The sequence below is a fragment of the Parasteatoda tepidariorum genome, chromosome 10, assembly GCF_982258835.1.
Source record: "Parasteatoda tepidariorum strain Cologne lab strain chromosome 10, Ptep-v5.0, whole genome shotgun sequence".
In the NCBI taxonomy this organism is placed as follows: Eukaryota; Metazoa; Arthropoda; class Arachnida; order Araneae; family Theridiidae; genus Parasteatoda; species Parasteatoda tepidariorum.
Window position 1 is genome coordinate 21,033,459 of NC_141764.1, and position 16,209 is coordinate 21,049,667.

Consider the following 16,209-nt stretch of genomic DNA (forward strand, 5'->3'; position numbering starts at 1 on the left):
ATTAGTGGTGTCAACAGCCAGTTGTGATTTTTATCTTTTGTGCAATTTTTTTATAGTAGAAAATACATTCATTTTTTTATTAGTGGTACACAGCGGTACGAAAAATTTAGAAAGGGTACACGAAAAACTTTCAAAGATGTTTAAACTAACTTGCATTTAGAATTTATTTTGGTCTTATTAGGTTTAGTATTGAAAATACATAGGATAAATAACATCACTTGCCTGCGGAACAATATCAAACGCATAAATCTGTATACGAAAAAATTTACAATGTCCACAAATAAAATCTCGATTTCTTCTTAGCTATAACGGTTCGGGACTCGTTTTATTCGATTCAGTATAAAATAATTGCCAAACTAAACATACCCCTTTAAACTGTCCCCATAATAAAAAGACACAATACCTTAAAATCATGTAATAATAGCAGTAAAAATGTGCTTTAATCACAAAGTTCACAATTGTTATACGTTTTTTATACTGCACTGTTGAGACTAATTAACAAATATTTAGATCGAAAAGAATCTGCTTCCTTATCCATACGACACAAACTGCATTGATTATTTACAAAAATGGAAAGCAAGAGGAGGTCACGGACCTACAAATGAAAGAGTAAGAATCTCTTCTTTACTTCCTATTCAATAATGCTATATTTTTATTATTTTGAATAACCAATTATGGATAACCAATTGTAAACAATAAGCTTTCTTTCTCTTTAACGAATCTTTAAAAATTACTGGTGCATATGTTTAAGATGTAAGGGAACAGGTTTGGTATTCTAGAAAGTTTCGCTATTAAGATTCGAATTGGTTTTCACCCTTATCACTATTCATTACTTTTTTGTGGACGAAAAAGCCTGGTTAGTATGAGAACGCGATTTTTAATCCCTCCCCCTAAAGAATCCCCGTCTATTAAGTGGTAACTGGTGCTCTTTAAATCTGCCTCCAAGTTCCAATAACAAATCAATACATAGAGGATATAGACCTGGAGATTGATCATTCTCTGCTTCAAATCAAAAATACGATCTGTAGATAAATAAATATAGTGTGATTGAATCTTCTTTGTAAAACTAGCTGTTATGTGTGTTTTCTTGGCCATAGATGGTACCGCTGCAAAAACAAGAAACGCACTCTCTGCCTTAAAAATTCACTTGATTTCAAGCAAACTTGCTGCAAAATTGGATCGGCTGTTCACCGGCAGTTACAGAAGAAAAGTTACATAAGTAGAGTCACGATGGTTCAGGGAGTGGAGCGTTCGCCTTCCAATGAGGAGAACCGGGTTTGAATCCCAACGATGGCTGGTAGATTCCGCTTCCGGCTTGTACCGAACACAGTACTGACGCGAAATGTCGTCAGTGGTAGACGAATCATGGGTTGGAGTCCCTTTACCATCAGACTTACCGTCGTAGGGCACTAGGCCCATTTTCAAGAGGTCGTGGGATAGATTCTCGCCAGTAGTAGATTCTCCCCATGTAGTATAAGGTGACTGATCCAAATTAAATCTGTCGAGTCACAAAGTCAGCCACGTTTCCATAGCAAATCATACCTCTGGGGGTATTGAGCGAGGAGTTTCCTTGTCATTTAGATTTGTTCAAAATTGCAAGGCTATATACATACTACAGAACATTAGTAGTCGTTGACCCAAAATTGAGTCGGCTGTTCAATGACGGTTATAAAATGAAATGAAAAGTTTCATACGTTAGTGGCATAAGCAACAAAAGCGTTAATGATTTGAACTGGGTCCAAATCCTAGCCATGGTTGGTTGATATGAATTCTGCAACCGTCTCGCGCCATCCACAATGCTAAAGTAAAATATCCTCTGTTTTGGGCAGAAAATGGGTGACAATTCTCTGACCGTCCAGCTGACCATGTGAGCTTTTCCTCTCCATGGAACGCAATGTGATTTAGTTTCATCAAAACGTCCGAAACGGAGGTAAAATTTCTCCCAATACTTAATCCAAGAGTTTCTTTGTCTCCTTGATGGGATTCAAAATTGCAAGGCTAAGGAGTTGGACATTAGCAGAAGTAAACAGAAAATTGGGTCGGCTGTTTAACGACGGTTATAAAGTGACATAAGTAACAACAACAATAATTTTTTGAACTTTATATACCTAATCTCATTACGACACATAAAATGAAGTAAAAATATTAGAAAAAAACTAGTAAATGAAATAATTGTGTTAACTTTCATGAGTGTTATCGTCCATTTTAACGGCTAATTGTTTCCGACACTGAATTATCTCTTATTTTCTATTTCAACCAATAATGTTCTAAATAGAAGGGATGGGTGAGAAAATAAAACAAAAAAGTTGGTGCTTCGCATTCTTTATGTTACCTAAAAAATTTTGCTCAGGTTCTTTAGAAAGTAATCTTTTTATTTTAAATTAAACTTTAGGAGTGCATTCAGGAATGTTATACAAATATTACTTTGACTGCCTATGGACTGTCACAAAGCAAAAAAGGATTCAACATTAAACGTGAGTATGTTTTACTTACGAAAATAAACCACACATATGAATTAAGTCTTTTACAATGTGATGTGGAGCAAAAATTGTGCGCCATAGTGCAATTTCTAAAAGCAACAAAAGAAAGAAAAACATGGAAGTTTTGTATTTTGATCAATTTTTTGAGCTTTTTTCTAGAGCGATTCAAAAAGATAATACAAGTCTACGACTTTAAACTTTCATGCTAATGAGATTGAATTTGGAATTATGTGGAATATATATATATATATATATATATATATATATATATATATATATATATATATATATATATATATATATATATATATATATATATATATATATATATATATATATATATATATATATATATATATATATATATATATATATATATATATATATATATATATATATATATATATATATATATATATATATATGTATATATACAGTGGTGGCCAAAAGTGTGGACACTTTTTGAAATTGTAACTAATCGGACAAACGACAAATATGTTCAAATCCATTTGAAGAATTGCAAAAATTTTAATACACTGTTTTTTTTCTTTTTAATTAATTATATTAAGAAATGTCAGTGTTTCCTTGTTTTCCTTGTTTAAATAGTGGTGGCCAAAAGTGTGGACATTTTTTGAAAGTTTCATGTTTTTCAATTTCGTGTGCTTGTAGAATATATTAATTTTCACTTAAATACAAACGTTTATATATAAAATTGAAGGTAATTTAATGTGGAATTTAATAATAAATGCAGTATTACAATATCTGTATTACAAAAAAAGTTAGGTAATTAATAGTAAGATCTATCTTAGATTTGCATTTTTTTAAAGTGATACTTACACAATCAATACTTAGTAGGATAACCCTTAATTTTTAAGACAGCTTCACAGCGTCTTTTCATCGAGTGAACGAGTGTTTGGAGTTCATCTTTCGTAATCACATGGTGCCAAGAATCAATTATAGCTTCACTTAGTTGTCTTTTATTGGATGGACGTTTTCTTCGTACAAGAATTTTCAAACGTCGCCACAAATTTTCAATTGGATTGAGATCAGGGCTGTTTCCTGGCCATGGTAATATATCTATGCCTTTATTTTGAAAGCATGCTTTGCATACTTTTGCTGTATCCTGCTGAAGGCATGGAGCTGAATCCTGCTGAAAAATAAATGGTTCGTTGATGGGAAAAGATCCCTGATGGAGATCCCTGATTACGAAAGATGAACTCCAAACACTCGTTCACTCGATGAAAAGACGCTGTGAAGCTGTCTTAAAAATTAAGGGTTATCCTACTAAGTATTGATTGTGTAAGTATCACTTTAAAAAAATGCAAATCTAAGATAGATCTTACTATTAATTGCATAACTTTTTTTTGTAATACAGATATTGTAATACTGCATTTATTATTAAATTCCACATTAAATTACCTTCAATTTATAAATAAACGTTTGTATTTAAGTGAAAATTAATATATTCTACAAGCACACAAAGTTGATAAACATGAAACTTTCAAAAAGTGTACATATATATATATATATATATATATATATATATATATATATATATATATATATATATATATATATATATATATATATATATATATATATATATTTCATTTTTAAACTATAATTTCTTATCAGTGCCAATGATTACTGTTAAAAGTCATTTTTGATTAAATTAAAATGCAATTGTTGGACATAATGAAAGAGTATTTATGTTCATTTCAGAGACGATAACACCAGAAATGTCAAAAGAAATTTCTGAATGTCAGATTAAAAATTGTGGACCGGCGTGCTTGTAAGTTTTAAATTCGAAAGATAATTTTTCAACTAAAAAAATTTTTCATATGAAAGAAAGTATGTTTAATTTGTGTGTATGTAGTTAAAAACAAGGATATTTTTCTAGGACTCACAAAAATCTCTGACCAGCACAATTTTTTAATCATTTACTAGCTTCTGATGGTTTAAGTGAGTGAAAAGTATTTATTGAAAGTTGTGAACTCAAAAAATAGCTATGTTTTTGTATAGCAAATGTCTCCAAGCAGTTAATAATTTTAATTCATTAAAATAATTTTCATGAATGCAAGTTGAAAGGTTTAGATAGCAACGGAAAAACTATATGATACTGATAATAAGTTATATTCATGTCTTTTACAGAAATTACAACAGCACAAATTGATATTGATAAAATTATCATTTCACGCAGCTAGAAATTGATCCCATTCTGATCCCATTTGGATTAAAAGATTCATAGTTGAATATTTCTTTCTTTCTATAAGACGTTTATCTCTTCACATTAATAATATATAAAATAAAGGTTTGGAGATAGTGTACGCTTCTGTGATAGAGAGTTTGAAAAGATAACATTGGCTTGAAATAGGCTTAAAAGTCATAAACAATTGTTGAAACACCTAGCAGTCATGAAAATAGTATATTATTCACAAAATAAAAGCTTTATTGTAAGTCAGCTTTCTGCTGTCTTTAAAGAATCAGGACATAATTTGTACAGTGCACTAAATAAATAAGATATCATCCTGAATAACTTTCGTTTTAATGATCGAATTTTTACGGACTAAATACCTATCCTAATAGTTCCTTGGGGTGACTTTAAATATGCGAATTAATTAGTGCTAACTATTAATTAAGTTACAAAATCAGACACAAAACGTACTTTTTCTGAATAAACAATATATATGTATATATATATATATATATATATATATATATATATATATATATATATATATATATATATATATATATATATATATATATATATATATATATATATATATATATATATATATATATATATATATATATATATATATATATATATATATATATACCGAAGAGCTATTACATTATGACCACCCTCCATCTATAAGAATGGGTTCGCCCAGGTTTTCAATGGTTTCTTACCCAGGATCACTGTTTTCATGGGGCACATTAGGATCCATAATCCTCATAGAATAATCCCTGACGTCTGTAAGCTACTTAAACATAGTTGCAGACCAGGTTCACCAATTCATGGCAACAGTTTTTCCTGCGGGGGAGGATTATTAGCAGGGTGGCCATAGTGTAATGGCTCTTCGGTGTATATATATATATATATATATATATATATATATATATATATATATATATATATATATATATATATATATATATATATATATATGGATTCCTGACCTTCAAAACAGAGGGGGTTAAGCAAAATTTTAAAAAGATAGGATCATTAATTGGGGGGCTAAGAAGCTAATATTCTCGATATTCCCATAACTGTCTGAACTGTAAATGAATAATTTCAGATAACCTATAGGCTAATTCAAAAGAGCAATACCTGATTTTATATCGTTGCTAAGTTCAGAGAATAAAAAAAAATGAAAGTGTTCCGTAATTGCTCGGAGATGTATATTTATTAATAGTTAAAGGAAAAGTATCTCAAGGTTTCTAGATAATAAAAAAAAATTCTTAAAAAGCAAAGATTTTTCTTACTCTCCTTTGAAAAGGAAATTTGAATTAATATATAAATTATTGATGATTTGCTAAATTTTTAAAATTTGAATAAAAAAAAATTTTCAGATACTATTAGGGTTTTTTACGTTGTTTTACTTCATTTATACGAGGATTTCAACCAAAATCAAACTTACATAACTAAGACTACTGGCCATTAAACTTGCTACACCAGGAAGCCTACACACCATGTTCATGAAATTTGCAGGATGGATAAAGCATGTTGTGGCATGCAAATTATTAGCTTATCAGCGCATACATGCAAAGCAGACGGCGTTTGCGATGTGCCCTACAATGTATATAAAAGAAAAGATTTGACAGTAAGTTTCTCATACAGAAATTGAATTTGAGTGTTATTCTTAGGTAAAAAAGTTTTTGCTGTGCCTCTTGTAAGAAGAAGAAATGTGTCTGAGCACGTGTCTGAGTTTGATCGAGGTCGAATGGTGACCTACCGGGATTGCGGTTTATCATACCGAAGTATTACTGCTCGCGTTGCTCAAAATCCTATGACTGTTAGCAAAATGTGGAATAGATGGGTTCATGACGGTCATAGGGAACACCGTGCAAGATCTCAGTGGCTCCCCATCACTAACAATCGAGAAGACAGACACGTTATCCACATAGCCTTAAAGGATCATGCAGCTACGTCACGAACCCTGAATCAACAAATTGGGTCATTTGCAAGACAATAAGTGTCTGCACGAACAGTTCGGCGACGTTTGCAACAGCATGAACTATCAGCACGGCAATCATGTCTTCGGCTGCCTTTGAAGCTGCATCACAGACAGTTTCTCCTCCAATGATATGATCAACAACGAATCTGGACGCAGGAATGGCATGACGTCGTCTTTTCAGAGGAATCCAGGTTCTGCATACAGCATAATGATGGCCGCAAAAGTGTTTGGCGACATCGAGGAGAACGCCCATTGGCAGCTTGCGTTCGACATCGTCATACTGTCCCATCATCTAGAGCAGGGTTTCTTAGCCTGTGGTTCATGGACCCCTTAGGGGTCCATGAGTCATATTTTGGGGGTACGCCGACTACTTTTAAGACGATGGGATTAATAATATTTAAATAACACTGATCTTTTTTTTCTAAAAGATGAAAATACATACATATTTGAGACTAGGTGATTGAGATACCCCAAATTCAGTGCGGACCCTCTAATATCCCTGTTATATTTTTAACATTCTGCACCAACCGGCTTTCCGTTTGAACCCTCCGGGGCAATCCCCTGATTACATCCGATTTGCTATTTTTATAATCCTCTATCAACCCCTCATTTTTTATAAACCGTCCCTTTGCTCTTTTCTCTTAGATATGCCAGATATCCTCCACAATATGAGGAGCCACATTCACAAACCATATAAAAGTTTAACATTTTTAAAAACACAAAGCAGCCTTCGAATTTTATTTCAATTAAAAATAAAGTAAAATAAAAATAATTGATGGTTTTTGCACTAATTTTTTTTACAGGGGGTGGTCTGTGACTTCTTAAAAAATTTGAAAAAGGGTCCATTATACCAAAAAGGTTAAGAAACACTGATCTAGAATAATGGTATGAGGGGCCATGGGATGCACATCTCGTTCACCTCTTGCTCGCACTGACGGCACTTTGAACAGCAGCCGTTACATTTCTGATATGTTAAGGCCAGTTGCTATGCCTAATCTTCGAGGCTTCCATAACGCTACGTTAAAGCAGGAAAGTGCCCGACCACATGTTGCCCGCCCTGCACTGATCTTCCTTGACACAAAACATGTTCGCCTGTTGCCCCGGCCAGCACGTTCCCCTGATCTCTCACCAATTGAAAACGTCTGGTCAATGGTTGCCGAAGTACTGGCACGCCACAACTCGTCAGTCACTACGGTTGATGAATTGTGGCACAATGTTGAAGCTGTATGAAATGTTGTACCCGTCCATGCTATGCAATCTCTGTCAGACTCGATTTCTAGCAGAATAACTACTGTTATTGCTGCCAGAGGATGATTTGAGTACTGATTTCTCAAAATCTATACATTCAAATATCTGAAAATTTAGTCACTTGTGCTATAATGCATGTGCCCAAAAAATATCATTCCGCCATTTCCATTCCTTCCTGATACACCATTTTTAATTCATTTTAACTATATACAAAATTTTAGGGATCATTTTTAATCAAATCATTTTTACATCTTTTATAGTTTTCCAAGTCTTCTAGGTAAGAAAATTTAGAGAAACAAAAAATAAAGTACCTAAAGAATTATAGATTGTATAATAATTCTAGTGCACATTCACAAGGTTTCATATAATTTGCAAAATTTCTTTTTCTAGAACTGATAGAATTGCTGAATGTTAAGTAGCATTTAAAAAACATGGAGCTATGTAATGTTTAAAAAATATGCTGAATTAATATGTTGTCTATAGTAGAATTCTTTTTTCAAAAAATTGCCTCAATCTGCCAAATATTTAGGTTACTTGGTTTTTTTTAGATAAAGATGATTTGCAAATAGCATTCTGATACTTCGATACATACGGAAACTTATTTAATACCATAAAAGGGCACTCTACATACTATTCAATTACTATCAGTTACTTTTGTCATATTTATTTTCTACATACATCTGATTCGATCAGTGGCGTACGCAGAATGTTTTCAAGCGGGGGTTCATAATTTTCAGAAATTACTAAAAGAAATTCGAGTATGTAATAAAGCACTATTATTTCCCTAATTTAGACAGCTAGACAATTTTGACTTTTTATTTAGACAGCATTGTTTAGTTAAATTTTGTTTTTATTTTTTAAGTTTAAGAATATATTTTTTTTAAAAATAAGAGGTAAAATATTTAATTTTTATTAAAAAGTAGGAATAAATCAAGCGAGAAAAAACTACACATACTGTAACAGCTACCTAAATAATAACCGTATAAATGGGAATAATCCATATAAAACCAATGAATTTAACCAAAAAATAACTTACCAACAAATAGGGAATTAAACCAGTATACAAACACGCTAAAAATTTATTGATTTATACAGTAATATTTATTCTAGAGATTTACATGGAAGTGGAAGATCCAATGCTTGTTAGCATAAGAGAAGAACAGTTAAATATTTCAAAGGATGTTTCAGTGGCATTTTCACACATTAATTTTAGATCTTTAATGACATCTTCTGCAAGACTCACTGCCTTTATCAAATCTATGTTTGTTTTTTGTAGGTATCTACAGAGATGGATTGTTATGGTGAAAACTTTGTAAATGCCCAAAAGAGATATTACGAATTAGATACTGTGCACAGTAAAGAATTAGCCTGGGTAGCCTTCCATTCTGATATTTTTTGTAGTGTTTCGGCAATAGACTCGAAAAGTTCCACCACTGCGGTTACTGATCTTTCCATCCAACGGGTTGCACATAGCTGTTTAATTTTCTCCCTCTTAGAACTGGTTTCCATCTCCTCTATTGCTGAAGATAGGACATACTGTCTTTTTGGCGTATTTAAAAAGTCGTATAATGTTTTAATTGTCCCTAAGCAATTTCTAATGCCAGTTATTTCGCATGCATTTGATACAGCCAAATTAAGGCTATGAGCAGAGCAATGTACATAGAGTGCTGATGGGACAATACTTCTTACGTGGGCTTGTACTCCATTAATTTTTCCACTCATTGATGCAGCACCATCGTACCCCTGTCCACGTAACTTTTTTATATCAACCTTCATAGACTGTAATTGGTCTAATATTGTTGTTGCTATTGCTTTTCCGGTTAAGTCATGCACCGGAATGAATGGCAAAAACTGTCCGGTGATGTTAAAATTTTCTTTATCGACATATCGAACGCATAACGATAATTGCTCTATACCTGCAATATCAGTTGCTTCATCTGCAAGAATGGAAAAGCAAGTTGCATCATTAATCTTGCTGACTAGTTTTTGTAAGATTAAAATATTGCAAACCTCCATAACTTCATTCTGAAATCGAGGGCTGGTATACTGAGCATTTTTTCTGCTTGACTCTAAAATGTTCTTAAGAGTCGAATCGTTCTTACTCCGAAAACGAAGCAATGCCCGAAAATTTCCGTCGTTCTCTTCACCTAGTTGTTCAGCAATTATTCCCGAATCCTTATGTCGTCTTAGAGCGAGACCTTGATTTCCACAAAATAGGATGGTCTCAATGATTGGAGTAATGTTTTTTTCTATTTTCTAATTTTGTTCTGCTTGCTGCACGTTCAACTTGTTCATCCACAGGTTTTATCTTTCCAAGTAAAATATCGTTTAATGTCCCAGCAGTTTTGATTGATTTTTTGTGATAAAGACATTTCTCGTGTTCATAAAATCGCTCTACAGCATTTTTCCAGTTGTCAAATTTTACATAGCACAGTTGGCCTAAAGGTTGCTTTCCAGAACCAGCACCACTTGGGGCGAAAAGTACACAAAATTTGCAAAAAGCACCACCCTTAACCTCTGAATATGCAAGCCATTTCCAGAGATAAAGCCATTTGTACTGAAATTTCAATTTTCTTTTTCCTTTTTCAGGAAAAACAAATGCTGGATTGGGTTCCCAAGCATTTATAAGTATATCTAGTTTTTTATCCTCGCATGTTTTATCTTCTGAAAAAAGTCCAATGTCATATGGGTGGGAAGTAACACTTTGTTTGAGGGCCGCTTTCACATTCATCAGATTCTGTTATGCTAGAAACGTTTTCTTCAACGGAAGTATCACATTTCTGTTGAACAGAAAAACTTACATTGGTACTAGATGCTGTCACCTCACTAATTTCAGGTCGGGATTTTTTCTCAAAGTAATTTAAAATTGTTAAATTCTTGCGTTTTGACATCATAAAGATCCAAGAACAGCAAAAATATATACATATATATTGGCACAGAAATATCCGCTATGCTACGAACTCAAAGTTTCGAGCTGGAATGAATAACTTCAACGGGCACAGTGTCTCCAAAACAAAACAGATTTAGAAACAAGCTCCGAAAGACAAGTGGCAGAGATAACTCTTAGTCTGACTAACTAACACCACTGTACTCCGTTCCCTCCTTCATATATTTTTTACCGCATCTACAAAATTCTCGAATTGTCTCAAAGACAACAGAACGTCTAGGATTCCAGACCTCGAGAATGCCAGCCAGTCTCGCGACTGGCTGGCATTCCACTATCAGGCACTGGCAGGACAGACAGGAACCAGCAATCGGAGTTCGCCCGTAACAGTATCACGTTAATTTGATTTCAAAAGTACAACCCTATTATAGTAAATGTTTTTTCAGTATTCTGAGAAATACCGTGAGAAAAAAAGTAGGCATAAGGCAAATAAAAATATATAGTCTTAAAAAATAATAGCCAGCATAATTTCTATTGAAATTTCTATATCTGTCTGTATTATTTTGTAAATTCACTTTGTCTGAGCTCAAGGGGGGTGTTTAAACCCCTAAACATCCCCCCCCTTGCGTACGCTCCTGGACTCGATACTCTCTTTCTAAACAGAGTTCGTAAGGTCTTTAAAATACTGAAATTGTGGTTACAAACCTTATAAGAAAAGATATTCAATTTCCTTAACTCAAAATATCTCGTTCAAAATTTTTATTTTTAAAGTAAAAAATAACTTTATAGTTACAATATTGAAGCTACGTTTATCCGCACTTTTACGTTTAGCCCACAGAAACCAGAAGATTGAACTTTAGTATGTGAAAATACGATCATTAGAATGAAAATTGTTCAGAGTGATATCTTTTTTATTTGTTCACTGTACATATAGATAAAAAAAGAGCGATAATAATGTAACTTACATTTAAAGGATTATTCAACAAAGAAATAAATATGTATTATTTTTTTAAATTATTGTAGTGACGTCTTCTACGAAGTTTCTAGGGATATTTCTGAAATTCGTGAAGTAAGTATGAACAAACATTTTTCTTAAAAGTACTCTAAAATATTATGTTATTTGAAATCATATTTTGATAAAACTTATTGTTGCTGGAGACAACTGGACAATAGTCTGAATAAAAAAACTGAATAAAAGTCTAAGAGTTTTGATACTATAAAGCTTTTAATAAGTTTGTAGGGTCACTGATTACTAATGTGCCATGAAAGAAAAGCAATTTTGATTTTGTGCCATATCTGGACGTGAAGAAAATCAATAAGAAACAAACATCAATATTAAGAGAGTCTATATCGAAACAAACATTTACAGTAACTCATCTCCTGCGTGTCCTTGCCAAGAAAAAAAATAGCATGAGTAATAAAGAGAGGGGAAAGTGTCTAATGTCGTAATAAAATCACTTATGCCAATATATCGACCATGCACGACCTGAAACAAACAATGTTGCGAAACATTTTCTAAGCCTTCAAGAGAAAAATTAATATCATCTCAAGTTGTCCAAGGACTGACTTCCTTTCACTGCTCTTTTTGGATATTTGGTTAAGTTTCAAAATTCTTGATCAAGCAAGTCAAGATTCTTGGTGGTACTGCATAATCAATATGATGGTTTATGTCACTTTCAATATTACTCGTGATGGTCCAATATCATTTGATGGTCACCATCATTCGACAATTTTTATTGCGTGTTCATGGTTTCTGATATGCCAGCAAACTTCCATCATTCCATGACAGAAAATTGTACTTTAATACTATGATGGTTAACCATCAGGAGAAATTTGATCTTCATGGACCAACAATCCTCGATGATCCATGATGCTCCAGGATGGTTCCAGCTATACATTTCCATGATGGTTTAATGCGAATTCTTGTTGGTTCTCGAGAATATACCATTGAAACAATTTTTTTGTATACTGACCTACCATAAATCCGTCCGAATTCCTACATTGGCATGATGGTTGTTCATGTTCGTTCCAACATTTGATTTGCAAGAAACTATGTTGGAAATTTCTGATTGTTTAACATGACAAACCATCAAAACAAGTCGGTATTCTTATGTTGGACCATCACAAATCTGTCGGAATTTCTATATTGGCGTGATGGTTACTTATGTTAGTTACCATCAAACATGTAATGGTTCATGATGGAATTATTGATGGTTGCCAGCAAGATTATGTTGGTCTATGAATGGAAAACCATCAAAAATTTCGACTTCGGGAGAATAGGTTTCTTTGGGGAACTGAGATTCAGGTGTAGGCATGATATTCATGACAAACATCGTATTATACAAAAAACCTTCACTTTGAAGATTTCTCAATGAGAATTGATGCATTGTCTTGCAGGAGAAAGTGACTTGCTCCAACAAATCTCACTACAAATGACAATAAATGGGTTCTTGCCTTCTTTTGATAGCCAGTAGCCTCTATGCGGCATGATGAAGGGGTAAAATTTTATACCCTAGCCGATGCCTACGGACATAAGAAACACTTACTTTGTGGCAAATTTTATGCACATGATTAGAAAAATAAAAGAGAAACAATATCCAAAGTTAAAAAACTATCCACCTGTTAGGTCGAGGAAGCCTGTTTGAGGCTCGCGTTCATGAGATCGCATGTTCGAATGCCTCCTTCCGAAGCATTCCCTTGTATTAAATAGTGACTGGTACATGTTAAATCTGTCGGAGTCACAAAATCCTCTAAGTTTTCGCAACAAATAAATACCTCTAAAAGGGCACCAAGGAAATTTGAGATCGATCGTTCGTTAGCTAATGTCAAGATTATTATCGGTTTATGAATGAATTGGCCTATCCTGTGAAACGGGCTGTGTCTGTTGATGAAGTCGTATTTTTTGACATAAATAACACCACTGAAGAAAAGACCTCCCCCCCCCCTACCTTTAAATTCGCTTGGTTCTTCATATCAGGTGTGCTGATATTGACAAGTCACATTAGTAACAACAACAATAATTAAGAGTGAGGACTATATTTAGCTTTCTAACTACAAGAGAAGTAGGAGTGAAAACTTTGTCTTTTTTATGTACAAGATTACATTTTATGTTTATTCTTTTAATTTTCTTGAAACCACTTTAAAATATTTCCTGCTTATAATTTTTGCTTTCATTTTTTTAGGGGAGATGTAGTGATGAAGAAGAAATTAATGAGTAAGAGGACAGACTTTTTTTTCATATTATTTCTTATTTAGGGATCTTATATGTTTTTAATATTATAAGTTAATTCGTAATCACCACTATATTACATAAATGCTGAAATTCAGACGTAGTTTCCTATTATGATAAATTACCCAACAACCAAATATATTTTGATATATTTCATGATTTTTATATATTTTTGAAAACACCATTGTATATATTTTTTAAACTTTACTTCTGACGTGAAATCTAAAGATAATATTTAAAAATACCAGTGATTAAGAAACATTCTGTATAAAATCGATAATTTAAAATCAATAGAGTTTATTTTCTTTTAAAAAGCGTAATTTACGTTTTAACGGTGACTGGTACATGGCGTCCTTTTACCTGGATCAAATTTCATAATAAAACTTTTCCTTTCCCGTTATTACCGTTCTTACCATTCCTTGTACGGTATAAATAAAATCATGTAACTGGGATGAATATATTTAATAAGCACTAAACGATTGTGTGCAAAACGAAAAAACATTTACCAAACTTATAAAAACCTTAAAATAATTTCCACTTTTTTTATTCTAATTTGTTTTTCTTAATGTAATCTTATTACTTTCTTTTTATTAAAGGCTCCTTGACTTTAAATTACGGATTGAAACAAATTCCTTATTGGAACACTTTTTGAAAATATTTACCTTATTAGAGTACTTTTTGAAGGAACTTACCCGCATTTACGTTACATGGAGCGGGAAACCGCGCAAACCACCCACGGTTAGCCTGATGGCAAAGAGTCTCTAACCCATGATCCATCTACCACTGATGATATTTTACATCAGCACTGTGGTCAGTGTGCTGAATTAGTATCGGCCAGTCATCGGTGGGGTTAAAACCTGGTTCACCTCATTAGGAAAACGAACGCGCTATCTCCTGAGCCCCCACTGCTCCAGTTCAATTATATTTAATTTTATAACCGTCTCCATTTTGGGTTTACGACTACCAATGTTTATTGTTGTAATTTTGAACCCAATCCAAAAGACAAAGGATCTTCTGGATCAAGTATTGAGAGAAATTTGCGTTCGTGGAAGACATTTTGATGTAACAAACCCACATTTGCGTTACATGGGGAAAAAATAAATTAGTACCACTTTCCCATTAATTTTTGCTTTTGAATAAATAAGTATTTTTTTCTATTCCATTACCGTTGCTTTTAAATAAGTAATTCTTAAAAACACTTTTAAAAGAACTAATACGAATAAAATAAGAGCTCGTGGTATCAGACAAAGTAAAAATTTGATGACGTAAACCACGCGAGTTACCACTTAATGTTCAATAAATTTGTCTGACATAACGAATATAAACTAATTAAATATTTAATACGTGCAATAAACTATTTTTGTTCAAACAGAGCTATAAGCTAGCAATTATCACTGGTGTATCTTTAAAATATGTGAAAATTGATTCGTTAAATTTAAAGCAATGGCTAACGCTTAACCAATTAAAAAACTCCACTTAGTTTTACCATCATCCTGCTAGAACGATTTGTCGTAGAATGTTCTAATGTCGACAGTGATCTTCCTCGTGCTTTGAACTATCTGCATGCCAAGTTTCATAGCTTTCGGTTGCATGGTATACGACATACTAATAAGGACATACACACAAACATTCATTTTTATATATATAGATAGATAGATATTAATAGCAATTGGCTAGAGTTCTAAAGTGCCTTTATTAATAAAAGATTAATTTCTTACTCGAATTTTTTTTAAAATGTATATTACTTAAGAAGATTAAATAATAGATTCTTATATTTAACTATCTTGAGTTTTATTAATTTTTTTATTTTTAAGACTTTCACTATGGATTGATATTTCTATTGACCTGAGCAACTTGGAAATAACTACATATAACTCTAGTCCTGAATTTGAAGTGAGTTTTTACATGAATATTTCATAATCATTTTTAATTTTTAGGAAATTTTATTTCGAAATCGGAGAATATTGCGTTCTCGATGTGCTATATCATTTTTGGTCACTTTCTTGAAAAAAATTTAATAACGTTAATGAAAATTTCTAATTTTAAATATAATCAAAAATGTTATACGAGGGTTGCTATTTATATTTCTGGCCTAATAATCAAAAAACAAACATGTAAGATCGAAATTGGTTTTATCGTTTTTCAAAATATTCTCCATGATGATCAATGCACTTTTGCATGCGT

The 16,209-nt window shown here is 32.5% G+C and overlaps 1 protein-coding gene across 1 annotated transcript in view; it reads left to right on the top strand.

Moving 5' to 3' along the window:
- Positions 1–16,209, top strand: part of LOC107438537 (uncharacterized) — a 119,742-nt gene that overhangs the window by 17,180 nt on the left and 86,353 nt on the right. The window contains exons 6-11 of the mRNA XM_087153486.1: positions 511–609; positions 2,393–2,474; positions 4,203–4,272; positions 11,820–11,865; positions 13,979–14,010; positions 15,840–15,918. Coding sequence (XP_087009612.1) covers positions 511–609; positions 2,393–2,474; positions 4,203–4,272; positions 11,820–11,865; positions 13,979–14,010; positions 15,840–15,918 — 408 coding nt within the window. The remainder of the gene's footprint in view (positions 1–510; positions 610–2,392; positions 2,475–4,202; positions 4,273–11,819; positions 11,866–13,978; positions 14,011–15,839; positions 15,919–16,209) is intronic.